Genomic DNA, 27,326 nt, shown 5'->3' with positions numbered 1-27,326 from the left:
TCATGATATAATAAAAGGATGATTTAACCCGTTACTAACATAGGTGATCATTCATATGATTGGTATGATCTCGAGGCTGATCGAAAGGCCTACTCGTTGACTATATTAGCTTCTATATGAGTAGGCCTCTTCCTGTATTGTTCAGGATAAATAAACGCAATATTAATAATAATAATAATAATAATAATAATAATATAATAATGCTCTTAATAATAATAATAATAATAATAAGAAATCGATTGATATTATTAACATTAAATATATTCATATAGGCCTAATAATAATAATTCGTCAAAATACTCACAGTAAACACATGCATGTAAAAAACATAAAATATTTAGTAACATTATTAATATATTATTATTAATATATTATATTATTGTATAATACAGAGATAATAATATAAAGCATTAAACACAGAATTGTTTTTATTTAGTTATTGATTAAGTCTTATGGTGTGTGTGTGTGTGTGTGTGTGTGTGTGTGTGTGTGTGTGTGTGTGTGTGTGTGTGTGTGTGTGTGTGTGTGTGTGGTGCGTGCGTGTGCGTGTGTGTGTGTGTGTGTGTGTGTGTTTTTATCTGCGTTGGGCCCTTTCTCTATAGGGCCCCCTGCAGGCAACACATCCTCACTACAATATACTAGCATCAGATGTAATATAGTAGTTATACAACAACACTAAAGTATCAAGTACTTCTGGTACTAGTATTAATTATTTGAAATATTCAATACTAAAGTACCTCTGATGCTAATATGGGCAATACACAGGTTTCTATCAGTGTATCAGTAGACACTAGAACACAGTTGAAGTTAATCACCTCAATTTTCTCTACTCTACTGTAAACGCTCCTCAGTGTTCTCTACTGTACCGTAAACACACCTCATTGTTCTCTACTGTACTGTAAACAGACCTCAGTGTCTCTACTGTACAGTAGATTCACTTTAGCGATCATAGCTCTGCTCTTATGGTCTTGATTGTTTGTTTGTTCCTGTAGGTCCAAGGCTCTACTGAGTGACTGAATATCAGAGTGAACCTAATGGGTCGAGCAGCACCAACCAGAGGACAGGAAGAGAAGCTTATAAACATCACTGCTTCCTGTCCACCTAGCGTGGCCGTCTGTCTGCCTGCCTGCCTGTTTGGTATCTGATGCTGGTGTAATTAGTATTGGAGGATTACATACACACACACACACACACGCACGCACATGCGCACACGACACACACACACACACACACACACACACACACACACACACACACACACACACACACACACACACACACACGCACACCCACACACACACACACACACACACACACACACACACACACACACACACACACACACACATACACACACACACACACACAGTATATTCAACAGGACCACATATAGCTCAGAGTTTTACATTTAGTTTGATTTATTTAACAGTAGACAAGATTGCTGTAAACGTTGTATTGACTTACAAAAATGTTGTTTAACATTTTAAATACAATACACCCAAGATGTTTTTTTTACAGAACATTGATCATAAAACAAGTGAACCACTTAAATAACCTTTACCCTAACCCTACATTTATTTTATAAAAATTATTAGAATTTTACAGAGATATATACTGACCAACCCAATCAACATGAGTTTATATACAAGCTTGCCCCAGCAAGCGTCAGGATAACCCATCCCTAATATCTACCAATAACCAACCAACCTCACCCTAAACCAAACCAACCCTACTAAACCTTATCCTGACCCAAACTAACCTGGCATAACCTTATCCTATCCCAAACTAACCTAACATAATCTTACCCTAACCCAAACTAACCTGGCATAACCTTACCCTAACCCAAACTAACCTAACATAACCTTACCCTAACCCAAACTAACCTAACATAATCTTACCCTAACCTAAACTAACCTAACAAAATCTTACCCTAACCCAAACTAACCTAACATAATCTTACCCTAACCCAAACTAACCTGGCATAACCTTATCCTATCCCAAACTAACCTAACATAATCTTACCCTAACCCAAACTAACCTAACATAATCTTACCCTAACCCAAACTAACCTAACATAATCTTACCCTAACCCAAACTAACCTAACATAACCTTACCCTAACCCAAACTAACCTGGCATAACCCTACCCTAACCCAAACTAACCTAACATAACCTTACCCTAACCCAAACTAACCTAATATAATTACCATAACCAAAATAAACCTAGCCCAACATTAAATATCCTAATCTTATCTTAACCTGAACCAAGTTAACCCTAACCAAACCTATTCTTACCTGACATAACATAACCAGCCCATCCAGCCAGGCTGTACCCCTGACCGGCCCCGGCCTAACCACCCTAACCCTCGTTCACAGTACGGGCTACGGAGCGCTAGGACCCAACAGCCAATCACGGCGAGGCTGAATCATCGTCTCTCCTTCTCATTGGTCGTCTCCATGGAGTCCTTGCCGCCCGCCTCCTTGTTCTCCATCGCCATCTTCTCGGCCTTCCGGACGGCGCGGTCCTTGGAGCGCCGGGCCAGGCAGCACCACGCCGCCACCGCCACCAGCACCACCAGCAGCACCAGCAGGGCCACGGCCACCAGCACGGGGACCATGAGCCCCGCCCAGCCGCCCTCCTGCACCTCCACCTGGCCGGCCTCGCTCGGAGAGGGGGGAGGAGGAGGAGGAGGAGGGGGGGGGGCGGTGCTCCGGCTCACAGGACACACGACGGCCGGGTCCAGGGCCGAGCCGAGGTACTCCCAGCGTCCGTCGGTGCAGTGGACCCGGGGCTGGGCCCCGGACCAGCACTCCAGCGTCAGCAGCCCCGGGTCCCCGGGCTCGGGCCTAAGCGAGCGGGCCCAGGTGAGCTTGGGCATGGGGCAGGGCTTGGTGCCGGGCACCTTGGCGGGCGGCGGGGGTCCTGGTCCAGGCTGTTCCGGTTTCGACTCTGGTTTGGGGTCTTGTTCTGTTCCTGGCGGTGGTCGTGGTTCGGCCTCCGGCTTCGGGGTAGGTTCTGGTTTGGTGTCCGGTCCCGGTCCCGGTCCCGGTCTAGTTGTGGGGGTGAGGATGCTGGTGGAGTGGGTGGTGGGGGTGGGGGTGGGGGTGGGGGTGGCGCTGGCGGTCGTGGTGCGGGCGGGCGCGGGCTCCGTCCCCACGGGGCTCGTCAGCGGGGGGTCCGCGTGTCCACGCGCCCGCTGGCAGATGAAGGTGTGGGGGCGCCCGCAGGGCCGGGACAGCAGCCCCCAGCGGCCCAGACCCGTCCCGTTGGCCTGGGCCTTCAGCGCCGCGCAGCGAACGATGCACGTCTCCTCGGGCTCCTCCCACCAGCGCCCCGGCCCCGCCCAGTGGTGCCCGCCGTCCGACCGCCAGCTGAAGCCCCGGAGGGAGAGGTGGGGGATCACACACTCGCCCTTGGTCTTCCTCAGGCCCACCCAGAAGGTCTGGGCGTCGGCGGACCCCCGCAGCTTGTCCTCCAGCCGCAGCAGTACCTCCGACACCTCCTGCTGGGAGGGGAGCTCGGCCAGGCCGCCCCCACCGGAGCAGCCCTCCACCGCCTTGTCGAAGCTCACCTGCTCCATGTGGACCTCGTACACCCACCCGGGTGCCCCGGGGCCCTCGGACCCCCCGGGGGCACCGGAGCTCATGTCCAGCAACGAGAGCGCCAGCAGGACCCTCCACACCGGACCGCGTTCCATCTCTCTCTGCTCCGCCCGACTGCTCGGAGCGTCCAACACACACACACACCGATGGCTCCTCCCCTTCCTCCTGCTGGACAGGAAGTCTGGTCTTGAGCGATTGTCTCAGCTTCCTGTAGCGAGGGAATTCATTGGCTAAAAACTTCCAACGATAACAGCGGGGGATGATTGTTGAGTTCTGCTTCTGGAGAATTGATTTTTACACACACACGCACATGCACACACACACAATCCCTTTCTCTCTCACTCACACACCCACACACACAAAATCTTTCTTTCACTCACACACGCACACACACACAATCTCTTTCTCTCTCACTCACACACAATATATTTCTCTCACTCACACACACACACACACACACACACACACACACACACACACACACACACACACACACACACACACACACACACACACACACACACACACACACAATCTTTCTCTTTCACACACATTGACAAGGATTAAAACACTCTCTTGCTGATGAGATTCATTGTTACTAGCTATACCATGAAAAAAATATTATATATGTAATATACAATACTAAATATACAATCCAATGAAACACTGAATGTACAGTCATTCATCTACATACACCAACATATACGTTTGTGTGTATGCGCGTGCATGTGTGTGTTTTCAGATGCCGACTCATTTCCTGGAGGAAGTGACTGAAGAATGAAAGGATGTGAGTAGGGTGGTACTGTTGTCATGGATACAAGCAATCATTGTATTAATTTCCTCCTGAGGAATTGGATTGTTTACTGTTGACCTTGCGGTCATGATGATGGCAACTAGCAATTAGCTTCAGAGCATCAACTAAATAACAGCAGCTAACGTTTTGCTTCAGAGTATCAACTTAATTACAGTTACCAGCTAATGATAAGCGTAAGAGTATCAACCAAAGTACAGTTGGCAGCTAACAATTAGCTTCAGAGCATCAACTTAAGTACAGTGAGAAGCCAACGATTAGCTTCAGATCATCCTACAGTAAACACCACTATAGAGGGTTAGCTACAGTCGTATAGACTAGCTATAGTTTGCTAGAAGACCTTGTATTCTGTAGGCGTGGAGGAGAGGCACAGGAAAGACACAGAATAAACAAAGTAACAAGAGGAAATGACCCAACTTTATTTGTTTAGTTAGGGAACACAACCAACACAAATATTTGTATAAAAATATGTAAACCCTCCAAACTATGAAGCAATGTTGAGATTCTGATTGTGCTGGAACCCTTCGTGTGGTGGTCCGGACGGAGCAGCTGGACAGAGTCTGGACGGAGCTGTAGAGGTGGAGTCACCCGTAGAGTCACCTGTAGAAGTAAGGTCACCCGTAGAGTCACCTGTAGAGGTGGAGTCACCTGTAGAGTCACCTGTAGAGGTGGAGTCACCCGTAGAGTCACCTGTAGAGATAAAGTCACCTGTAGAGGTAAAGTCACCTGTAGAGTCACCTGTAGAGGTAAAGTCACCTGTAGAGTCACCTGTAGAGGTGGAGTCACCCGTAGAGTCACCTGTAGAGGTGGAGTCACCCGTAGAGTCACATGCAGAGATAAAGTCACCTGTAGAGTCACCTGTAGAGGTATAGTCACCTGTAGAGTCACCTGTAGAGGTGGAGTCACCCGTAGAGTCACCTGTAGAGTCACCTGTATAGGTGGAGTCACCCATAGAGTCACCTGTAGAGGTAAAGTCACCTGTAGAGTCACCTGTAGAGGTGGAGTCACCCGTAGAGTCACCTGTAGAGGTGGAGTCACCCGTAGAGTCACATGCAGAGATAAAGTCACCTGTAGAGTCACCTGTAGAGGTAAAGTCACCTGTAGAGGTAAAGTCACCTGTAGAGTCACCTGTAGAGGTGAAGTCACCCGTAGAGTCACCTGTAGAGGTGGAGTCACCCGTAGAGTCACCTGTAGAGGTGGAGTCACCCCTAGAGTCACATGTAGAGATAAAGTCACCCGTAGAGTCACCTGCAGAGGTTAAGTCCCCTGTAGAGATTAAGTCCCCTAAGGGGTTACCTGTAGAGGTTAAGTCCACCGTAGAGGTTACTTTACCTGTAGGCTTACATGTAAAGGTAAAGCCCACTGTAGAGGAAAATTTACCTGTAGCGGTAACTTTAGAGTTACCTGTAGAGGTAAAGTCACCTGTAGAGTTAAGGTCTCCTGAGTCTCATATAGAAGTATAGTTACCTGTAGAGTTACCTGTAGAGGTCGGGTCAGAGCACCCTGTACAGGTGGATCTGTCTCAGGGCGTCTGGGTCGCTGTCTCCTCCCAGGTTCACATCATAATCGATAGGAAGCTCTTCAACCCATTGGCTGGCGTCTAGCCCCTCCCCCTGGAAACAGCAGACCTCAGACACCATGTCTGTACTGCATCAATGTGTTCTGTCCACATGTCTGTACTGCATCAATGTGTTCTGTCCACATGTCTGTACTGCATCAATGTGTTCTGTCGACGTGTCTGTACTGCACTACTCTGTTCTGTCCACATGTCTGTACTGCACTACTCTGTTCAATCCACGTGTCTGTACTGCACTACTCTGTTCTGCCCACATGTCTGTACTGCACTTCTGTGTTCTGTCCACATGTCTATACTGTGTTCTGTCCCAGGTGTCTGTACTGCATTAGTGTAGTACTGTACCTGTAGAGCAGAGAAGGCCTCCTTAAGACTGGGAACCGTCACCAGCAAACACCCTTTCCTCCGGAAGTTATGGATAATAAACTGCCACGCTCTGTAGGCACACAAACACACCAATTTGAATGTGTGTGTGTTAGTGAGTGTCTGTTAGTAAGTGTGTGTGTGTGTGTGTGTTTGGTGTGTGTGTGTTTGGTGTGTGTGTGTTTGGTGTGTGTGTGTTTGCTGTGTGTGTGTTTGCTGTGTGTGTGTGTGTGTGTGTGTGCGTGCGTGCGTGCGTGCGTGCGTGCGTGCGTGCGTGTGTGTGTGTGTACACTCTACATAGGACCTTACTTTATCTGTTCACTGGGCTCCATAAAGAACTCAAAGACGTTGTTCATGACCAGAACATCAGCTTGCTGGACCACAGCTGGCTGAGAGCAAACATCTGCATGTAACACCTAGAATATAAACATCTGTATTAACACCTAGAATATAAACATCTGTATTAACTCGTGGAATATATTATACAAAAAAAATGAGTATAAATTTGTTATGTGTAGAAGTTCTATGTAAAGAGGCAGTTCACATAGAAGCTCTTTTGTGTAGATTATATGTGTACTATAAGAAGTATGGCGATTATAGAATCGATTATAAAATCAATATAATCAATTATCATCAATAGATTAGAGCAACATGTATAGATTTTAGAAGTCGTGTATATAAATTATATAAATAGTGTGTATATATTATATTAACAGTGTGTATAGATTATAGAAGCAGTGTGTATAGATTATCTAAGAAGTATGTATAGATTATAGAAGCATTGTGTATAGATTATAGAAGCAGCGTATATAGATCATAGAAGCAGTATGTATAGATTATAGAATCAGTGTATATTGATTATAGAAGCAGTGTGTATAGATTATAGAAGCAGTGTGTATAGATTATAGAAACAGCGTATATAGATTATAGAAGCAGTGTGTATAGATTATAGAAGTAGGATGTGTAGATTATAGAAGCAGTGTGTATAGATTATAGAAACAGCGTATATAGATTATAGAAGCAGTGTGTATAGATTATAGAAGCAGTGTATATTGATTATAGAAGCAGTGTGTATAGATTATAGAAGCAGTGTATATTGATTATAGAAGTAGTATGTGTAGATTATAGAAGCAGTGTGTATAGATTGGCAGTACCTGCATGCGGTCTGTGAAGCCGTACTTCTCCAGCACTCCGTTCTGCAGTCTGACAAATTCCTCAGAGATCTCCACCCCAACCAGCCGTGCAGCAGCACTGTACACGTACCCCTACACACACACAGACGCACACACACACACACACACAGACGCACACACACAAACACACACACACACACACACATGCACACGCACACACCCAGGGTCAGCCCACCTACTGTATTGACGTCATCTATAGAGGAATTGGGGGGTGGGGGGTGGGGTGGAGGGAGGGCTGTGTTTACCCCGTACAGAACCGCCCCCAGTCTAGAGCCCACGTCCAGCAGGGTTCTACCCGCCAGGTCGGGAAGAACGTTCTGGAAGAGGAACCGGAGCTCCGAGATGGAGAACGAGTGGGAGATGAACTCTGGAAAGGAAGAGGCAAAGATTAGAGAGCGGCGGGAGACTGCGGTTTGAGACCGTGTGTCGGGAGCAGGGCTATTTTCTATTTGACCGTTTTGTGTATTTTTTTTTAAAGGCGAAATTTCAAAATTCTCAGCTACAATGTGTTTTTTGGGAGAGACCTGCTGAATAAACTCATGATGTTTTCAAACTCCAAAATAAACGTTTGAATAATCAGGATTTCAATGTTGACCGAAATAATGGTGATTTTTCCAATAATCGAGCAGTCCTAGTCGCGAGGGGCGGGGCCTAACCAAGGGGGAGGGGCGGGGCCTAACCAAAGGGGGAGGGGCGGGGCCTAACCAAAGGGGGGGAGGGGCGGGGCCTCACCGAGGGGGGCGGTGAGGTGGGACCCGCAGCTCCGGCAGAAGGTGCGGCTGAGCTGGCCGTCCTCACACAGGGAGTCCACCTGCTCCTCGTCGTACAGGAAGGCGTCCACGTGCACCGCCGGCTGGGGCTGCTGCTGCATCTGCAGCCAATCAGGACAGAGCTGCTCGGCAAGGGGCGGGGTCAACCTGACAGGGAGGAGCTCCACTTTGTTTGGAACACTTCGAACAACACAAAAGTAACACGGGGCGCAAAGGATCATGGGACACTGTTTGCGCTCGGGGGCGTCGCCTTGCGGTACGTTCGAAAAGGGGGCGGGACGAAGGTTGAACTTCAATGGACTTCATGCCAATTGGCTCACAGAGTCGCTGACGGGTTTGTGTTGAGGTCGTTCCAACGCAGTCGACTCCGGCTCACGCTGCAGCACCCGGAGAGCGTGCCGCGCGCTGCCTCAAGGCTCACGCCTCGCGCCCACTGCACCGTCAGTCAAAGGACGTCGGAAGGCGTGGCCGACGGATGGGGGAGGTTTCCGGGGTCGTCGGAGCCCGAGTAGTGTCACAGTGCTTACATTTGCATACGCGATCTGATTGGACGACGGATCCGTCGCTGCCGAAAAAGTTGAACATTTTTCAGTTTTTTGACGGAGCCTTCAGCGCACGGACCCACAATGCATTGCGCGACCGCCCGTCCCCATTCAAAGTCAATGGGGATCAGTCGACGGACGGAGGCGGTGGGCACGAGTCGCCAGTCAGGGTTCAGCGTCGACGCAACGCAACGACCGCGCAGACCCTTCGACTCAGTCGTGAACCTGTTTCGGTTCTGCGTCGGGTTTTAGTGGGAGGACCAATCACAGCCCTCGCACCGCCCACCTTCTGCAGGGCCAGACGCTCCGAGACGAGCATGGCCTCCACCGGGAGGCCGCTCCTCAGCTCCTCGGCGATGCTCCTCAGAACCACCGCCTCGTTCTCCACCAGCAGCTCCTCCAGCTCCTCTGACGACACAGGACACACACAGAGCACCAGAGTCCAGTTGAAAGACCCTCGACAGCAGCGTTACTGAGACCCCCGGGCGGTGGTGTTATGACGTGCAGGACGGAAACCACTTGTTGCTAAAGAGTTCTCTGTTTTGAGTTTGGCTGGGTCTTGCAGACACACTGAAATGATCACATGGGGCTCGAGATTAATGAGTTGCAGAACCTCTGGAATAGAGGATAATAATAATAATACTTCACATCTTCACCTCCTGAGCTACTGGGAGGGGTTACTGGGAGGGGTTACTGGGAGGGGCTGGTGAAGCAGTCAGATTATGCTGCTGAAACTTATCAACAGCTGTAGCGCTCATTATTATTTTACATACATACGTTTTAATTGCTGGAGCTGCTTATTGTAATACATAGAATTATTCTCAAATTATTTGGTAGAGAGGATTGTTGCTCTCGTCCTATCAGAGCAATACAACATGTTGTTGGACAACAATACTGTTGTGAATGAACCGTTCATCGACCTATACCTGAGTTTTTCATCCAATCAATGACCCGTGAAAGATCGGTTGGCAGAACTGTGGAGAGCAAGTTCTTAATTTCATTTTTTGCTGCGGAAAAGTTCATTTCTGTGACAGATGGACGGCAGTGCGTGTTTCCCCGAGAGCCCGCGTGTAAACCTCGCGAGATCAACGTGTTCGGCACTCAAACAGAGGACTGTTTTCTTATTTATTTTTATTTTGTCACGTACCTTTATTAATACAAACTTGTGTGTGTGTGTAAATAGATGGCAGGATAAATAAATGGATGATTTGACTTTAAGTCACAGAATTGTACGGTTGTTGAAATGCAGCGTTTATTAGTGATTCCGGTAACTCCGAGAGGACGTGAACGCAGCATCAGGGACTTCCTCCGGGGTCATCATGGAAGTTATTTCCGGGTCGTGTAATGTGGTGACGTCTTGACTGGTTTATACCACAGCTGGTGAACATCGCGGACTACACACCAAAGAAGAACTAGGAAACAGACTCTATTTAACCAGAATAACGGAGTCATCGTCAAAGGTATAAAAGGTTTAATCAGCCACGGCAACCCCTGCTTGTCTCGGGACATTGTTTAAGCGAGAGTTAGCTTCTGAGCTAGTTTCGATCAAGGCTAACTAGCACAACAGCTAACTAGTTTCTACCAGTGCTCCACGAAATGTCCTCCCTTTCTAAAGTACAGTAATTTCTGATGTTTGAAGGTAAAACACGAGTTAAGCGGCCACGGTCTAACTCCAAGATGCCTGTCCGTTTAAGTATTGTGTTATTCTGTAATACTTCGTCATGTCTCTGGTTTGCCTGGGACCATCCACTGATGAAGTATTGTGTTATTCTATAATATTTGTTGTTGTGTTCAGGCTCCACGCGTCGCGGTCATCTTCCTCCGCTCCTCGCCCAGCGGGTCCACACCAGGTCCGGGTCTCTCTTGTTTTTTCTGTGACGCAATGAGCTGAAATGTTTCTATATCGTTCTACAACGGGTGTCTGATTGGTCTGTTTCTGTTTTTGTTGAGCAGACAGTCAAGATGGTGTTAGCAGATCTCGGTAGAAAAATCACCTCGGCGCTGAGGTCTCTCAGCAATGCCACCATCATCAATGAAGAGGTACGTACCCGAGACTGGTACTTAATCAACGAGGTGGTAGCGGTGATCGAACCAATACAAACGATGTTTTGGTGATCGTGGATAGCTTGCTCTCTGTTCTACTGAGAGACGGAACAGAAGCCCCTCTGGTCTCCACTGGGGTCAGGAGGTCTCTCCGTTCAGATGCTTCATACTCCCAAGCGGAGGTGTGTGTTAAGGTATTGCACTCCAGGCTAAGCTGCGTGTTCGTGTGTGTGTGTGTGTAGGTACTTAATGCCATGCTGAAGGAGGTGTGTGCCGCCCTCCTGGAGGCTGATGTCAACATCAAGCTGGTCAAACAGCTCAGAGAGAACGTCAAGTGAGTCCAACACACACGCCACAACCCACACACAACAGACCCGCAGCCGGACACGACGATACAATGATTGCAGCCGGGGAAATCAAGCTGGAAGCGATACAACAACCGCATTACAAACGCGGTATTGCCCCCTGGTGTATACCTTAACAGAGAAACACAGGTGGCTCGTCATGTCTCTGAGTCGAGGCGTAGATCTTGGCAAACCTGCTGTACGCTGAGATGTAAATCCAGCGCCACACGCCGTTATGTGTAGTGTCCTTTCTCTCTCTCTTCATCTCTGCGTGTGTTTTGTCCTTTTCAGGTCGGCCATAGACCTGGAGGAGATGGCATCAGGACTGAACAAGAGGAGGATGATTCAGCACTCAGTCTTTAAGGAGCTGGTCAAGGTGAGAAAACCGTCATAGTCCGACTGACCGAATCCTACTGACCTACAGAGTTTTACTGACCTACAGAGTTCTACTGACCTACAGAGTTCTACTGACCTACAGACCACAGTCGACTAGCTTACAGACCAGAGAGTCCAACTGCCCTTCAAAACAAAGTTAGACTAGCCTACCAACCACACAGTCCTACTGCCCTACAGACCACACAGTTTCCGCTCAGGTGGAATGCTAGCCAGGCGGCGATGTGTCATGTGTTTGTGTGTGTGTTTGTTTGTGTGTGTGTGTGTGTGTGCGTGTAGCTGGTGGACCCTGGTGTGAAGGCCTGGACTCCAACCAAAGGGAAGAACAACGTCATTATGTTTGTCGGATTGCAGGGCAGCGGGAAAACCACCACCTGCTCCAAGGTAACCTATGACTAGGGATGGGGATCATTAATATTTATTGATATCGATACTATTTTCGCTACTCCTTAACGATCCGAGTCTTTATCGATTCCACTATCGATACTTTTCTATTAATTGGTGGAAATACGAAGCGTTTTTAGTGATGAGGGATATATTTAGGTAATAAATACTTGCATTTTAAATTAAATATGTAATTCTTAATAAATATTGACATCAGTAGTTTTAGTTATATAAACTAAAATGATTAGAGCACTATACAACTGTATTAGTAATGCAGAAACATGAGTTATACAGTATTACTAATGTTTCTCACCAAAAACTAAATTTACCGTTTATTTATGTTACATTTGAACGCATCATGATAACCTAACAGTCGTTTTACTGAGCCAACCTCAACACATCATCACGCAGCACATCGGAAAGTTTATTTACTTTTTAAGATAACTAGCTTGTATGCTGCTGATTACAACACCGATTTCACAATAGACTTCACTTGTTTTACTTGTAATACCTGTTTGCTTACAATTCCATTCAAAAACATTGGTGGACACGCTGCAGTGATTGGACTGATTTGATTGAAATGCTGTGACCTGACTCGAGGGACACAACATTACGTTACAAAAATAACAATAAATGAACGACGGGACTCGACAGTGATATCGATAAGCCCAAACGTCAATGATTTTCGGGTTTTGAAAAAAGTGGAACTGGGTCCTTGATATAACCGGGTTCCGATCCCCATCCCTACCTATGACTAGTCCTACTTAGTTTAGTTCTACCTCGACGAGTCCTACTACGACTACTAGTTCTACTAAGAATAGTCCTGTTGTCTAGCTGCTCTCCTACCAGAGGTAGTAACTAGATGTTGTTGTCTAGCTGGCCTCCTACCAGAGGTAGTAACTAGATGTTGTTGTTGTTGTTGTTGTCTAGCTGCTCTCCTACCAGGGGGGTATACCACGAACCTCGCTGAACATACCCAGGCTTTCTTGGGAAAACCTGGCTCGACAGAGCGGCAACTCGCAATCAGAGTTAAATGGTACCACGAAGCTCACTTTAGATTCAATTAGTTGAACCAGGTTTTCCGCTTTAGGTTCAGTGCGCGTTCATGTGAAAGGGGCGTTTTTTGCGTCATTTTTCTCACCTTTACGATAGATCAAGCAGTCTATATGCGTATAAGTGAAAAGATTCTGCATATTGTCTATAAAATAACTATGCCAAATGCAGAATTGTTTGGCATTAATCCTAATAGAATGATGATGATTTAAAAATGCATAAGCACCGTCCATCCTGCCTTATTCTATCATTTAGGGAATTCACTTTAAAAACACCCTATGTTAGAAATGTATGGCATGTTATCAACCGCTGAGAGGTAGCGGCTGTAGCGTAGTGGATTAGTATAGGACCCGAACGCCATCGACCGGGGTTCAGATTCGCCGGTCTATCATCATGCATTTTACCCCCATAGATGTGGTGCCAGCACGGCCTTGAAGATATGGGTTCAAGTTCGAAATAAGCACAAAAATATAATTCCATAAGCTTTAGTGAATAAGTATTCCATATGCAAGAGATTTGGGACTTTTTAAGCTTCACATAAATTCGCGTCACTTGGGAGTCAAACCCCCCGCGCAGAAATTCAAGACTGACGCGCTACCTCCACTCTAGCACTCTGTCACGGAGACACAACGCGCAACAGTAAGCATTGTCTACATAAGGTCCAAAGGACGATCAAATAACGAACACCCTCTGATGAGAATCTGTATCTCTCATGAAGAACCCCAATTTCGTTGTTTGCACAATGAAAATAAAGTCTGAAATCTGAATATCGTCAGACAATGCCAAGGGATCGGTTCTCTCCCGTAAAACCCTCTGTCTCCGGAGAGACGCCTGTACGAGAAGTGCGCCGGGGTCCACGGGAACTCCCACAAATGGTGACGCCATTGTCAGAGGAGGGGCTAGGAAGCTGCGCACGCCGATCTCCGGCTAGACTAAGCCGAAAAACTGCTCCCGACCAGGTTTGGTTGCGAGCATAAGTCACCATGGTGATACAGCGACGCTAAAAGAGATCGACTTTCGTGGTACAACTAACCCAGGCTTGGAGCTCAACTTACCTCGCTAACCCGCTAAGCGAGCTTCGTGGTACAGGGCCCAGAGGTAGTAACTAAATGTTGTTGTTGTCTAGCTGCTCTCCTACCAGACGTAGTAACTAGATGTTGTTGTTGTCTAGCTGCTCTCCTACCAGAGGTAGTAACTAGATGTTGTTGTCTAGCTGGCCTCCTACCAGAGGTAGTAACTAGATGTTGTTGTTGTTGTTGTTGTCTAGCTGCTCTCCTACCAGAGGTAGTAACTAAATGTTGTTGTTGTCTAGCTGCTCTCCTACCAGACGTAGTAACTAGATGTTGTTGTTGTCTAGCTGCTCTCCTACCAGAGGTAGTAACTAGATGTTGTTGTTGTTGTTGTCTAGCTGGCCTACTACTACCAGAGGAAGGGGTGGAAGACATGCCTCATCTGTGCCGACACCTTCAGAGCCGGTAAGCGCTGCTGTATGAACCCGTCCCGATTCTCACGTTAAGCAGACCCACCGTGGACGGTTGTTCAGTGAATCTTGTCTCTGTTCCCAGGGGCCTTTGATCAGCTCAAACAGAACGCTACCAAAGCCAGAATTCCCTTCTACGGGAGGTAAGCTCACTCACTCACTCACACCCTCTCGCCGACACACATACTCTCTCAGACACACACACACTCTCAGACTCACTCACTCACTCACTCAAACCTCGCCAACACACACACAAACACTCTTAGACTCACTCACTCACTCAGTCACATACACACACACATACACACACACAGACACTCTCAGACAAACTCACTCACTCACTCTCAGACACACTCACTCACTCACTCACTCACTCGTGTAACGGGATGTCCCCTTAGCTACACGGAGATGGACCCGGTGGTCATCGCGGCAGAGGGTGTGGAGAAGTTCAAGTCGGAGAACTTTGAGATCATCATCGTGGACACCAGTGGCCGGCACAAGCAGGAGGACTCGCTGTTTGAGGAGATGTTGCAGGTGTCCAACGCCGTGGTAAGTTGGAGACAACACCTCATTTCACCAGCTGTTCTACCAATCAACCAAAAAAGACTGTACAAAAGTCAGATGTACACTACCGTTCAAATGTTTGGGCTCAACCCGACTATTTCATGTTTTCAATGAAAACTCACACTTTTATTCAACTGTTTTAAGCTGTGCTTACAAAATTGCACGAGGGTTTTCTAATCTTCAATTAGCCTTTTAACACGATCAGCTACACAATGTACCATTAGATCACAGGAGTGATGGTGGCTGGAAATGGGCCTCTGTACACCTAAGAATATATTCCATAAAAGATCAAGCCCTTTCCAGTAGGGGTGGGAATCTCTTGGCACCTCACGATTCGATTCCGATTATGAGGTCAACGATTCGATTCTAAAACGATTATCGATGCATCTTGATGCAACAATTTTTTTTTATGTACTTTTCCATGCGTGATTTTCAAAAATATATGTATTCATCTGAGTTTGCTACTAATTAACTTATCTAATATTTTATTAGAGAAAAAGCTTTGGTCCAAATATGACTTTCTATGAACAATGCCATAATCGATGCAGCTTGCATTACAACATGCTATGCGTAGGCTGAATCGCAATCGTGTCAAGACTAATCAGATTGGCCAATACACACTGAAGATAAATTAATTAACGATTATTTTCCAGCCAGAATAGTAATTTACCACTTTAACAATGTCTAGACGGTATTACAGATTAATTTAATGTTATTTTCATTGAAAAAAAAAATATATTTCTAAGTGACCCCCAAACTTGTGCACGGTAGTGAATACCCCCACAATGAGAGGCTGAATGAACGGTCTCTGACACTGGCGTGTGTGCGTCCCCATAGCAACCGGACAACATTGTGTACGTGATGGACGCCTCCATCGGCCAGGCCTGCGAGGCCCAGGCCAAGGCCTTCAAGGACAAGGTGGACATCGCGTCCGTGATCGTCACCAAGCTGGACGGCCACGCCAAGGGGGGCGGAGCCCTGAGCGCGTAAGGACCGCCCCTCCACTGCAGAACACCCGGGTGGGATCGATCAATGAGTACGATTTGTGTATTGAAACGTGTGTGGACCTTCCTCAGAGTCGCCGCCACCAAGAGCCCCATCATCTTCATCGGGACGGGAGAACACATCGACGACTTTGAGCCCTTCAAGACACAGCCCTTCATCAGCAAACTGCTGGGTAACGGCCCCGTAGAGCTAGAGCGATAGATCTGATCAGCTGGGTAACGGCCCACGTAGAGCTAGAGCGCTAGATCTGATCAGCTGGGTAACGGCCCACGTAGAGCTAGAGCGCTAGATCTGATCAGCTGGGTATCGGCCCCCGTAGAGCTTGAGCGCTAGATCTGATCTGCTGAGTAACGGCCCTTGAAGAGCTAGGTCGGTAGATCTGACCAGCCCCCTGTTGGGGAACACCTCCTATAGAGGTTCCCTCTCTCAGCTGTGGTTAGGGTCAGTCTAGTTCTATAGAGCTGTGGTTAGGGTCAGTCTAGTTCTATAGAGCTGTGGTTAGGGTCAGTCTAGTTCTATAGAGCTGTGGTTAGGGTCAGTCTAGTTCTATAGAGCTGTGGTTAGGGTCAGTCTAGTTCTATAGAGCTGTGGTTAGGGTCAGTCTAGTTCTATAAAGCTGTGGTTAGGGTCAGTCTAGTTCTATAGAGCTGTGGTTAGGGTCAGTCTAGTTCTATAGAGCTGTGGTTAGGGTCATTCTAGTTCTATAGAGCTGTGGTTAGGGTCAGTCTAGTTCTATAGAGCTGTGGTTAGGGTCAGTCTAGTTCTATAGAGCTGTGGTTAGGGTCAGTCTAGTTCTATAGAGCTGTGGTTAGGGTCAGTATAGAGCTGTGGTTAGGGTCAGTATAGAGCTGTGGTTAGGTCATTATGGTTCTAACTCCCTGTAATCTCCTCTGTCCACAGGTATGGGCGACATCGAGGGTCTGATTGACAAGGTTAACGAGCTCAAACTGGACGATAACGAGGAGCTGATCGACAAGCTGAAACATGGTGAGATCTCTGACTAGTGACCACACGACAAGTTACCAGATAACTTGTTTCTACGATCCTGCAAGACTAGCTAGTTACTAACTCATTGTCGTATAGAGTTAGTAGCTGATGGTTGTGAGTACTAGTTACTAACTGATGGTTGTGAGTACTAGTTACTAACTGTGTTCTCTACAGGTCAGTTCACACTCAGAGATATGTACGAACAGTTCCAGAACATTATGAAGATGGGCCCCTTCGGACAGATCATGGTGAGTGGATGGATCCACACTGTGTGTGTGTGTGTGTGTGTGTGTGTGTGTGTGTGTGTGTGTGTGTGTGTGTGTGTGTGTGTGTGTGTGTGTGTGTGTGTGTGTGTGTGTGTGTGTGTGTGTGTGTGTGTGTGTGTGTGTGTGTGTGTGTGGGGAGGGGGGTAGTAGGGTTGGGATTGCAGGGTATAACCGATTGTTTCCTGGGGTTGTTTCAGGGCATGATCCCCGGGTTCGGAACAGACTTCATGAGCAAAGGCAACGAGCAGGAGTCCATGGCCAGACTGAAGAAGCTCATGACCATCATGGACAGCATGAACGACCAGGGTAACAAATGCAGAGAGACACACACACACACACAGACACAGACACACAGAGAAACGCACACAGAGAAACACACACTGAGACACACAGAGACACGCACACAGAGAATACACACGCAGAGAAACACACACAAATACACACGCAGAGACATAAAGAGACACACAGACACACACACAAATACACATGCACACGCAGAGTCAGAGACACACACAGAGACACACACACACACAAATACACACGCAGAGACATAAAGAGACACACACACAAATACACACGGACAGACAGACAGACAGACACACACACAGAGAGAGAGAACATGAATGCCAGTGGAACATGGACCGTAGCGGGTTGGGTTGGCGGGCCTATCGGCGCCCTAACGCCGTGCCCCCTCCCCTCCTCTGAAGAGCTGGACAATAAGGACGGGGCCAAGCTGTTCAGCAAGGCGCCCAACAGGATCCAGCGCGTGGCGCGGGGGGCGGGCGTGGCCCCCCGGGACGTCCAGGAGCTGCTCACGCAGTACACCAAGTTCGCCCAGATGGTCAAGAAGATGGGCGGCATCAAGGGGCTCTTCAAAGGTACCCGCCGACTTACTACTGCAGTACTACTCACTGAGTATCTCTTCAAAGCCAGCGGCCTACAGTACACTGCGGGCGTCAGCCCAGTGTCGCTCCAGGGTCACTGAGCCGGTCCTCCAACACGCTAGAGCCTCATGTTCCCCCTGTCCTCAGGAGGAGACATGTCCAAGAACGTCAACCCCTCTCAGATGGCCAAACTCAACCAGCAGATGGCCAAGATGATGGACCCCAGAGTTCTACACCATATGGGTACCTCCTCCTCTCCTCCTCCTCCTCCTGCCATCTCCTCTCCTCCTCTCCTCCTCTATAGTCCTCCTACCTTCTCCTCCTCCTCTCCAGTCCTCCTACCTTCTTCTCCTCCTCCTCCTCCTCTCCAGTCCTCCTACCTTCTTCTCTTCCTCCTCCTCTCCAGTCCTCCTACCTTCTTCTCCTCCTCCTCCTCTCTAGTCCTCCTACCTTCTTCTCCTCCTCCTCTCCAGTCCTCCTACCTTCTTCTCCTCCTCCTCCTCTCCAGTCCTCCTACCTTCTTCTCCTCCTCCTCCTCCTCTCTAGTCCTCCTACCCTCTTCTCCTCCTCCTCACATCTCCTCTTCTCTACACTTCTCTCCCCCTCTTAACGTGTGTGTGTGTGTGTGTGTGTGTGTGTGTGTGTGTGTGTGTGTGTGTGTGTGTGTGTGTGTGTGTGTGTGTGTGTGTGTGTGTGTGTGTGTGTGTGTGTGTGTGTGTGTGTGTGTGTGTGTGTGTGTGTTACAGGTGGGATGGCCGGCCTCCAGTCCATGATGAGACAGTTCCAACAGGGCGCTGCTGGCAACATGAAGGGCATGATGGGGTTCAACAACATGTAACCACGGCTACGGCTCGACGCTTGACCAATTAAAAATGCTGAAGGAGCGAGGAGGAGGGGGAAGAGCTGTGGTGGAGACGGCAGTAACATCCCATAATACTGTCTGTTAGAGCAGGGGCAGTTGCAGAGGTGATAGTTTTAATTGTAAAGAGGAGCATAAGGCCTGATCTCACAGGCCCTAATATAAGCTGCTGTCGGCGGACGGCCGGGCAACACTCATTGTAAGATGTATTCGTCATGTTGTAATTAAAGTTTGTACACCATAGCTCCCTCGTTTCTCATTGTAAGCCGACTTCCGCTGTGGACTGAAAGGTGTCCGGACGCGTGTGGATTAACCGACCGGGCGACTGGGTTTACTCATGGAAATGGTGTTCTGAACGTCTGAAATTTTATTGTATTGTAGAGGAACAAGCAGCATTTTTTTTTTTTTTTTACAACAGATTGAAATAAACCAGGATGTAAATATAAACTGGTGCGCACATGGTTACCTGTGTCCATTGTTTTATACAAGTCATTTGCATGTTGCGTACATAAAGATACGTATCTGGTTTATGTATAATTTGAGATATTTGTATTATCCTGTAGTCGTGATGGTAAGGGAACGAGATACTATCATTTAAATTAAAAGTTAAGAAAGGTATAATATAGTCAAAGTAACATTAATATATTCCTAAATTCTATTCTAAACTCTGATGCGTTTTAGAAACAAGAAGTGAAAAAAGCTGCCAATATCTCGGCTCATTCTATGTTTTGAGTCCGTTTATGTTACGTGCTGCTGTTATAAACCCAGAATAAAGAAAATAGCAGAAATGTGAAAACTGACAGGGGCGGCGGCCTTGACGTGGCAGAGAGCGTCGAGGCGCGTCGCGCGGTGGCGGCGGCGGCGGCGGAGCGCGGCGGCCCTGATATGAATGCGCTTCAACGTGGCAGCGCGGCGAAGTGACGCGGACGCGGCAGCGGCAGCAGCCATGTTGTTGCTACGTCGTCAGTGTGTTTTGCTCAGTGCATCACTGACCCCAGACCCGCTCAGGATCGGCTCTCCACATCAGGTGTGTCAACTATGTCAACTTTTCATATCACCACGTATTGTTTGCTCTGCATCTTGAATGAACGCATGGCTCCCCCAGTGTGTGTGTCTGTGTCTGTGTGTGTGTATGTATGTGTTTATGAAGTGTCATCGCAGTGCATATTGACTTGAGGGACTGGTGTGCTGACTAGCCGGCTAACTAGCTCCTAGTTGTGTTTCTCACCCGTCCAGCGATCAAGTTTAGCAAAAAGAAACAACTCGTCTAAAACACGAAGGATATCTCTAGTAACATGACTGGTTAACATCACTAGTTAACATTTTGGTCTGAAGGCACATAACGTTATAAAGAAGTCTCCCAGTTTGTTGTTGACAGCATTTAATGGAAATGATCTTAACACTCCTGTCTGATCCTGATGGATTGGTTTATCTAAACTGCTGTCTGATCCCGATGAATTGGTTTATCTAAACCGCTGTCTGGTGCGGCTGAATTGGTTGATTTAAACTACTCTCCGATCCAGATGAATTGGTTTATCTAAACTACTGTCAGATCGAGATGAATTGGTTTATCTAAACTACTGTCAGATCGAGATTAATTGGTTTATCTAAACTACTGTCCGATCAAGGTGGATTTATTGATTTTAACTACTCCTGTCTGATCAAGATGAATGATTGAACTATCCGTGTCTGATCACGTCTCATCCTGGGATCACTTTAATAAAGGTGAAGATCAGGTGTCATCCTGTGACGATAGACCCTGATTAGGCGATACGACCTGAATTGCTTTATTGAACTTTGCTCTGAGGTGCAGCTCAATGGCGTTGCGTTGTTTACCAGATTGCTTTAATGTGTATTTTAATCCCTGCTTCTGAAGCAGTTCTTCATTATCATTACTGTAGTGTCCTCTCCTATTTTCACTACTGTAGTGTCCTAGGACCTAGTATCATCCTATTATCCCTACTATAGTGTCCTAGGACCTATTATTATCCTTTTATCCCTACTGTCGTGTCCTACGACCTAGCATTATCATATTGTCACTACTGTAGTGTCTTAGGAACTAGTATTCTATTATCACTACTGTAGTGTATTAGGAACTAGTATTCTATTATCAATAGTGTAGTGTCCTAGGATCTATAATCATCCTATTATCACTACTGTAGTGTCCTAGGACCTAGTATCATCCTATTATCACCACTGTAGTGTCCTAGGACCTAGTATCATCCTATTATCACTACTGTAGTGTCCTAGGACCTAGTATCATCCTATAATCACTACTGTAGTGTCCTAGGACCTAGTATCATCCTATTATCACTACTGTAGTGTCCTAGGACCTAGTATCATCCTATTATCACTACTGTAGTGTCCTACGACCTAGTATCATCCTATTATCACCACTGTAGTGTCCTAGGGCCTCGTATTATGCTATTATCACTACTGTAGTGTCCTAGGACCTAGTATCATCCTATTATCACCACTGTAATGTCCTATGACCTAGTATCATCCTATTATCACTACTGTAGTGACCTAGGACCTAGTATCATCCTATTATCACCACTGTAGTGTCCTAGGGCCTCGTATTATGCTATTATCACACCTGTCCTACCTTTTATCACCACTGTAGTGTCGTAGGCGTTTATAATGGGACAAGCCGAGGCATGATTCTTTTGCTCTTTAGTTTATTGCTGAGCATCAGTCAACAGATTCATCATATTTTCATATTTACTGTCGTCATTCTTGTTCTGTAAACCATATCTCTGGAACCCGCCCAGTGGCCCCAGGGTAGACTCAGAGTCGCGCTGGGAACCATTCCTCTGACAGACGGCCCCTCGCAGAATCCAGAATCAGATTTGCTTGTATTCCATCTTATTTAGTACACAAGAGTGAAATTCTTGGGCGTGGTTCCTCAACAGCCACGCAACTCAACATAGCAGAAGCAACACAAGATGAAGTAATTAAGATAAAAAAAATACAAACATGTAAAAATAAGTCAGCAGCAGTGGTAGTGGTACTAGCCACGGTGGATAACGCTGCTCAGGCAAGCTCTCATCTCCCTCCTCCTCCTCCTCCTCACTCTCGGCCCCCCGCAGACGGACACACGACCCCCCCCGCCCCTGTTGTCATGGCGACCTTCCCGGAGTTCATCAGTCAGAACGAGGAGCGCGACGGCGTGCGCTTCAGCTGGAACGTGTGGCCGTCCAGCCGGCTGGAGGCCACCCGCATGGTGGTGCCGCTGGCCGCCCTGCTCACCCCCCTGAGGGAGCGCCCCGACCTGCCGCCCATCCAGTACGAACCGGTGCTGTGCAGCCGCGCCACCTGCCGCGCCGTGCTCAACCCGCTGTGGTGCGTCCCGACACACGCAACGCCGCACGCAGCGCCGCACGCCGGCTGTAGGGCGGCGGCTCTGGTTGTAGTTCTGGTTGTAGTTCTGCTTGTCGTTCTAGATTTAGTTGTAGTTCTAGTTGTAGTTCTGGTTGTTGTTCTGGTTGTAGTTCTGGTTGTCGTTTTAGATTTAGTTCTAGTTCTAGTTGTAGTTCTGGTTGTAGTTCTGGTTGTCGTTCTAGATTTAGTTGTAGTTCTGGTTGTTGTTCTGGTTGTAGTTCTGGTTGTCGTTCTAGATTTAGATGTAGTTCTGGTTGTATTTCTGGTTGTAGTTCTGGTTGTAGTTCTGGTAGTCGTTCTAGGTTTAGTTCTAGTTCTAGTTTTAGTCGTAGTTCTATTTGTAGTTCTAGTTCTAGTTGTGGTTCTAGTTGTGGTTCTAGTTGTAGTTCTAGTTGTTCTAGCTGTAGTTCTGGTTGTTGTTTTGGTTGTAGTTGTAGTTCAGGTAGTTGTTGTAGTTCTACTTTTAGATGTTGTAGTTTTCGTTGTAGTTGTCGTTCTAGATGTTGTTGTAGTTGTAGTACTAGTTCTTTGTTCTAGTCGTAGTTCTTGTTCTAGTTGTAGTTCTAGTTGTAGTTCTAGTTGTAGTTCTTGTTCTAGTCGTAGTTCTAGTTGTAGTTCTTGTTGTAGTCGTAGTTCTTGTTCTAGTTGTAGTACTAGTTCTTGTTCTAGTCATAGTTCTAGTTGTAGTTCTTGTTCTAGTTGTAGTTCTAGTTGTATTAAGTCCTTCATGATGGAGTAATGTCTGCCCTTCCATTGCAGCCAGGTGGACTACAGGGCCAAGCTGTGGGCGTGTAACTTCTGCTACCAGAGGAACCAGGTGAGCTCACCTTCCCTGGTCCACCAGCCGGTTAGTAGGTCGACTCTCACCTTAACTCTCTGGTCTGCGTCTGTTCCTCTAGTTTCCCCCCACCTACACCGGTATCTCGGAGGTCAACCAACCGGCAGAGCTGCTGCCCCAGTTCTCCACCATCGAATACGTCGTCCAGGTACGCTCTCCTTACTGCTGTTACTGCGAGCTAGCGGCTATAATCATCTAGCTCTGTTAGTGCCTCTCTCTCTATCTCTCTCTCTGTCTCTGTCTTTGTCTTCCTCTCTCTCTCTGTCTCTCTCTCTGTCTCTGTCTTCCTCTCTCTCTCTGTCTCTCTCTCTCTCTCTCTCTCTGTCTCTCTCTCTCTGTCTGATGTCTAATATCTCTCTCTCTCTCTCTCTCTCTCTCTCTCTCTCTCTCTCTCTCTCTCTCTCTCTCTCTCTCTCTCTCTCTCTCTCTCTCTCTCTCTCTCTCTCTCTCTCTCTCTCTCTCTCTCTCTCTCTCTCTCTCTCTCTCTCTCTCTGTGTTCCTGGTGTCTCTTGTCCGCCCAGCGAGGGCCCCAGATGCCCCTGATCTTCCTGTACGTGGTGGACACGTGCATGGAGGACGAGGACCTGCAGGCGCTGAAGGAGTCCCTGCAGATGTCCCTCTCTCTGCTGCCCCCTACTGCCCTGGTGGGGCTCATCACCTTCGGCCGCATGGTGCAGGTCCACGAGCTGGGCTGTGAGGGCATCTCCAAGAGCTACGTGTTTCGCGGCACCAAGGACCTCAGCGCCAAGCAGCTGCAGGTGGGGACGAGTTCTGTTACCGGGTCAAAGGTTAGGGTTAGGGTCAAAGGTTAGTGTTAGGGTCAAGGGTTAAGGTTCGGGTCAAAGGTTAGGGGTTAGGGTTAGACTTCAGCGCCAAGCTGCTGAAGGTGGGGACCGGTTCTGTTACTGGGTCAAGGGTTAGAGTTAGGGTCAAAGGTTAGGGTTAGGGGTCAAGGGTTAAGGTTTGGGTCAAAGGTTAGGGGTTAGACCTCAGCGCCAAGCAGCTTCAGGTGGGGATTGGTTCTGCTACTAGGTCAAAGGTTAGGGGTAGACATCAGACCCAGACAGGTACAGATGTTCATCAGGTTATATTAGTTGTCATGGGTTGGGATTCAGGTCAAGGGTTAGTACAGTTTCACACGTCCACACGTAATGTCAGTCCTGTGTTCCTGAATCGAGGGCCAGGGTTAAGGGCTCATCTCGAGCCACCAGGTGTAGGTGTGATTAGCTGGTACAAGCCGTTCGGCACAGGGAAGGAATGATTTTAGTAGCGACATCCCTAGTGGACGTGTCCACCTAGATGCGCGCTGGATAGATCAGCATACCAGCCTACCCAGTGGACTGTGGCAAACGTTGCTCATCTATCCTTCATATATCTGGGTGGACGACCCCACTTGGGATGTCACTGTATCAATCATTCCTTCCCTGTGCCAATCGGCTTGTACCAGCTAATCACACCCGCACCCGGTGGCATCATGCCATGAGCTCTTTAAGGTCGAGCGCTGGGGACAAAGGTTAGGGCCGGTAGAGTTCAGCTTCAGCCAGTCAACCCACGCTAGTATGGCTATCAGCCGTTCCCTACTATTAACTGTGTGTGTTGTGCATTGTGTTGATGTGTATTAAGGGTGTGTTGTGTAGCTGGTGTTGTGTATTGTGTTGTTGTATATTAAGTGCGTGTTGTGTATTGCGATGTTGTGTATTAAGGGCGTGCTGTGTACTGTGTTGTGTACTGTGTTGTTGTGCATTAAGTGCGTATTGTGTTGGTGTGTAGGAGATGCTGGGCCTGACTAAGCCATCAGCTGCTCAGGGAGCCAGAGGTCAACAGGCCCCGCAGCCACCATTATCCAACAGGTACCTGTCTGTCTGTCTGTCTGTCTGTCTGTCTGTCTACCTGTCCACCTGTGTCTACCAGTCTACCTGTCCACCTGTCTACCGGTCTGTCTGCCACCTGTCTACCTGTCTTACAGTTTGTATGTCCACCTGTCTTCCAGTTTGTATTTCCACCTGACTTCCTGTTTACCTGTCAACCTGTCTACCTGTGAACAGGTGACATCAAGTACCAGTAGAGCAAGTAGACCTCATGGCGGATTATAAGGTCCCAGTAGACCTCATAGTCTACTAGAAGGACCCAGTAGACCTTATAGCGTACTAGAAGGACCCAGTAGACCTCATGGGGGACTACAAGGACCCAGTAGACCTCATGGGGGACTACAAGGACCCAGTAGACCTCATGGACGAGTAGAAGGACAAAGTTGACCTCATGGAGGATTAGAAGGACCCAGTAGACCTCATGGAGGATTAGAAGGACCCAGTAGACCTCATGGTTGACTAGAAGGACCCAGTAGACCTCATGGAGGATTAGAAGGACCCAGTAGACCTCATGGTGGACTAGAAGGACCCAGTAGACCTCATGGAGGACTAGAAGGACCCAGTAGACCTCATGGAGGATTAGAAGGACCCAGTAGACCTGATCGAGGCCTAAACGATGACCGCAGGTATCATTGCTCCCCAGGTTCCTCCAGCCGGTGCAGAAGATTGACATGAACCTGACAGACCTTCTGGGGGAGCTGCAGAGAGACCCGTGGCCCGTCACGCAGGGCAAGAGACCCCTCCGCTCTCTGGGCGTGGCCATGTCCATCGCCGTGGGCCTGCTGGAGGTGAGGACTAGGACCGGCCCATAGTGAGCCTCTGGGTTTGAGGGGAAGCTTGGTGTTGTGGTATGGGTTAGCATTAGCCTTGAGCTAATGTTGTGGTCTAGCATTAGCGTTAGCTTTGTGCTAGTGCTGTGGTCTGGGTTAGCATTAGCCCTGTTGTTGTCTAGCATTAGCATTAGCCCTGTGCTATCGTTGTGGTCAAGCATTAGCCTGGGGCTAGTGTTGTGGTCTGGGTTAGCATTAGCCCTGTGCTAGTGCTGTGGGCTGAGGTTAGCATTAGCCCTGTGCTAGTGCTGTGGGCTGAGGTTAGCATTAGCAGTGTGCTAGTGCTGTGGGCTGAGGTTAGCATTAGCCCTGTGCTAGTGCTGTGGGTTGAGGTTAGCATTAGCCCTGTGCTAGTGTTGTCGTCTGGGTTAGCATTCGCCCTGTGCTAGGGCTGTGGGCTAAGGTTAGCATTAGCTCTGTGCTAGTGTTGTGGTCTGGGTTAGCATTAGCCCTGTGCTAGTGCTGTGGGCTGACGTTAGCATTAGCCCTGTGCTTGTGCTGTGGGCTGAGGTTAGCATTAGCCCTGTGCTGGTGCTGTAGGCTGAGGTTAGCATTAGCCCTGTGCTAGTGCTGTGGGCTGAGGTTAGCATTAGCCCTGTGCTGGTGCTGTGGGCTGAGGTTGGTTGTATTGACTGGATATGCTTGGAGCCGTATTGTGGTTAGCGTGGGAGTGAGCCTGCTACTCTGCCCCCCCCCCCCCCCAGTGCACCTTCCCCAACACCGGGGCCCGCATCATGACCTTCATCGGGGGCCCGGCCACCCAGGGGCCAGGCATGGTGGTGGGGGACGAACTCAAGACCCCCATCCGCTCCTGGCACGACATCGAGAAGGACAACGCCAAGTACATGAAGAAGTCCACCAAGGTACTACACCTGTAGAACGCAGCCAACATGAACCACACCTGTAGAACACACCTGTAGAACACAGCCTACATGTACTACACCTGTAGAACACACCTGTAGAACACAGCCTACATGTACTACACCTGTAGAACACACCTGTAGAACGCAGCCAACATGTACCACACCTGTAGAACACACCTGTAGAACACAGCCTACATGTACTACACCTGTAGAACACACCTGTAGAACACAGCCTACATGTACTACACCTGTAGAACACACCTGTAGAACGCAGCCAACATGTACCACACCTGTAGAACACACCTGTAGAACACAGCCTACATGTACCACACCTGTAGAACACACCTGTAGATCCCAGCCTACATGTACTACACCTGTAGAACACACCTGTAGAACACAGCCTACATGTACCACACCTGTAGAACACAGC

The 27,326-nt window shown here is 48.0% G+C and overlaps 4 protein-coding genes across 10 annotated transcripts in view; 2 read left to right on the top strand and 2 right to left on the bottom strand.

Annotated features, from left to right (window-relative positions):
- Nucleotides 1-1,394: 1,394 nt before the first annotated feature.
- clec14a (C-type lectin domain containing 14A) lies at nt 1,395-3,720 on the bottom strand. The gene is made up of 2 exons (XM_030357340.1): nt 2,008-3,720; nt 1,395-1,976 (listed from the first exon to the last, which is right to left on the bottom strand). The coding sequence occupies exon 1, from the start codon at nt 3,695-3,697 to the stop codon at nt 2,426-2,428; it is 1,272 nt and encodes a 423-aa protein (XP_030213200.1). The 5' UTR covers nt 3,698-3,720; the 3' UTR covers nt 1,395-1,976; nt 2,008-2,425.
- A 1,088-nt stretch (nt 3,721-4,808) lies between these two features.
- On the bottom strand, nt 4,809-9,947 carry zgc:109986 (class I SAM-dependent methyltransferase). Of its 7 annotated transcripts, none has more exons than XM_030357353.1 (9): nt 9,781-9,947; nt 9,141-9,262; nt 8,275-8,413; nt 7,788-7,909; nt 7,504-7,614; nt 6,659-6,765; nt 6,332-6,422; nt 5,881-6,026; nt 4,809-5,103 (listed from the first exon to the last, which is right to left on the bottom strand). In XM_030357353.1, the coding sequence occupies exons 1-8, from the start codon at nt 9,875-9,877 to the stop codon at nt 5,907-5,909; spliced, it is 909 nt and encodes a 302-aa protein (XP_030213213.1). In that variant the 5' UTR covers nt 9,878-9,947; the 3' UTR covers nt 4,809-5,103; nt 5,881-5,906. The 7 variants fall into 7 exon arrangements, with proteins under 7 accessions (XP_030213213.1, XP_030213214.1, XP_030213212.1 ...); XM_030357354.1 differs by having other exon boundaries at nt 4,809-5,073; XM_030357352.1 differs by having other exon boundaries at nt 4,809-5,013.
- A 169-nt stretch (nt 9,948-10,116) lies between these two features.
- srp54 (signal recognition particle 54) lies at nt 10,117-19,359 on the top strand. The gene is made up of 17 exons (XM_030357324.1): nt 10,117-10,314; nt 10,650-10,704; nt 10,808-10,894; nt 11,140-11,231; nt 11,533-11,617; nt 11,914-12,018; nt 14,480-14,546; nt 14,637-14,694; nt 14,950-15,100; nt 15,953-16,101; nt 16,192-16,292; nt 17,021-17,107; nt 17,282-17,355; nt 17,571-17,679; nt 18,081-18,251; nt 18,405-18,500; nt 19,004-19,359. The coding sequence occupies exons 3-17, from the start codon at nt 10,817-10,819 to the stop codon at nt 19,093-19,095; spliced, it is 1,515 nt and encodes a 504-aa protein (XP_030213184.1). The 5' UTR covers nt 10,117-10,314; nt 10,650-10,704; nt 10,808-10,816; the 3' UTR covers nt 19,096-19,359.
- A 632-nt stretch (nt 19,360-19,991) lies between these two features.
- The window catches only part of sec23a (Sec23 homolog A, coat complex II component), a 23,165-nt gene continuing 15,830 nt past the window's right edge, over nt 19,992-27,326 (top strand). Inside the window, exons 1-8 of the mRNA XM_030357306.1 lie at nt 19,992-20,143; nt 22,206-22,458; nt 23,257-23,314; nt 23,397-23,483; nt 23,857-24,093; nt 25,106-25,185; nt 25,847-25,991; nt 26,738-26,896. Of these exons, the coding sequence (XP_030213166.1) occupies nt 22,238-22,458; nt 23,257-23,314; nt 23,397-23,483; nt 23,857-24,093; nt 25,106-25,185; nt 25,847-25,991; nt 26,738-26,896 (987 nt within the window). The 5' untranslated portion in view covers nt 19,992-20,143; nt 22,206-22,237. The remainder of the gene's footprint in view (nt 20,144-22,205; nt 22,459-23,256; nt 23,315-23,396; nt 23,484-23,856; nt 24,094-25,105; nt 25,186-25,846; nt 25,992-26,737; nt 26,897-27,326) is intronic.

The sequence above is a fragment of the Gadus morhua genome, chromosome 5 (genome assembly GCF_902167405.1).
Source record: "Gadus morhua chromosome 5, gadMor3.0, whole genome shotgun sequence".
NCBI lineage: Eukaryota > Metazoa > Chordata > Actinopteri > Gadiformes > Gadidae > Gadus > Gadus morhua.
This window is presented reverse-complemented; position numbering and strand designations above follow the sequence as displayed.

Coding starts and splice junctions, on each gene's coding strand:
- clec14a (XM_030357340.1), bottom strand. CDS start 3,697: ATGGAACGCGGTCCGGTGTGGAGGGTCCTGCTGGCGCTCTCGTTGCTG.
- zgc:109986 (XM_030357353.1), bottom strand. CDS start 9,877: ATGAACTTTTCCGCAGCAAAAAATGAAATTAAGAACTTGCTCTCCACA. Junction 7,910..8,274: donor CCACCTCACCGCCCCCCTCG/GTGAGGCCCCGC, acceptor CTTCCTTTCCAG/AGTTCATCTCCCACTCGTTC. Junction 6,027..6,331: donor AGGCCTTCTCTGCTCTACAG/GTACAGTACTAC, acceptor TGCTGTTTCCAG/GGGGAGGGGCTAGACGCCAG.
- srp54 (XM_030357324.1), top strand. CDS start 10,817: ATGGTGTTAGCAGATCTCGGTAGAAAAATCACCTCGGCGCTGAGGTCT. Junction 15,101..15,952: donor TGCAGGTGTCCAACGCCGTG/GTAAGTTGGAGA, acceptor GCGTCCCCATAG/CAACCGGACAACATTGTGTA. Junction 18,252..18,404: donor CATCAAGGGGCTCTTCAAAG/GTACCCGCCGAC, acceptor CCCTGTCCTCAG/GAGGAGACATGTCCAAGAAC.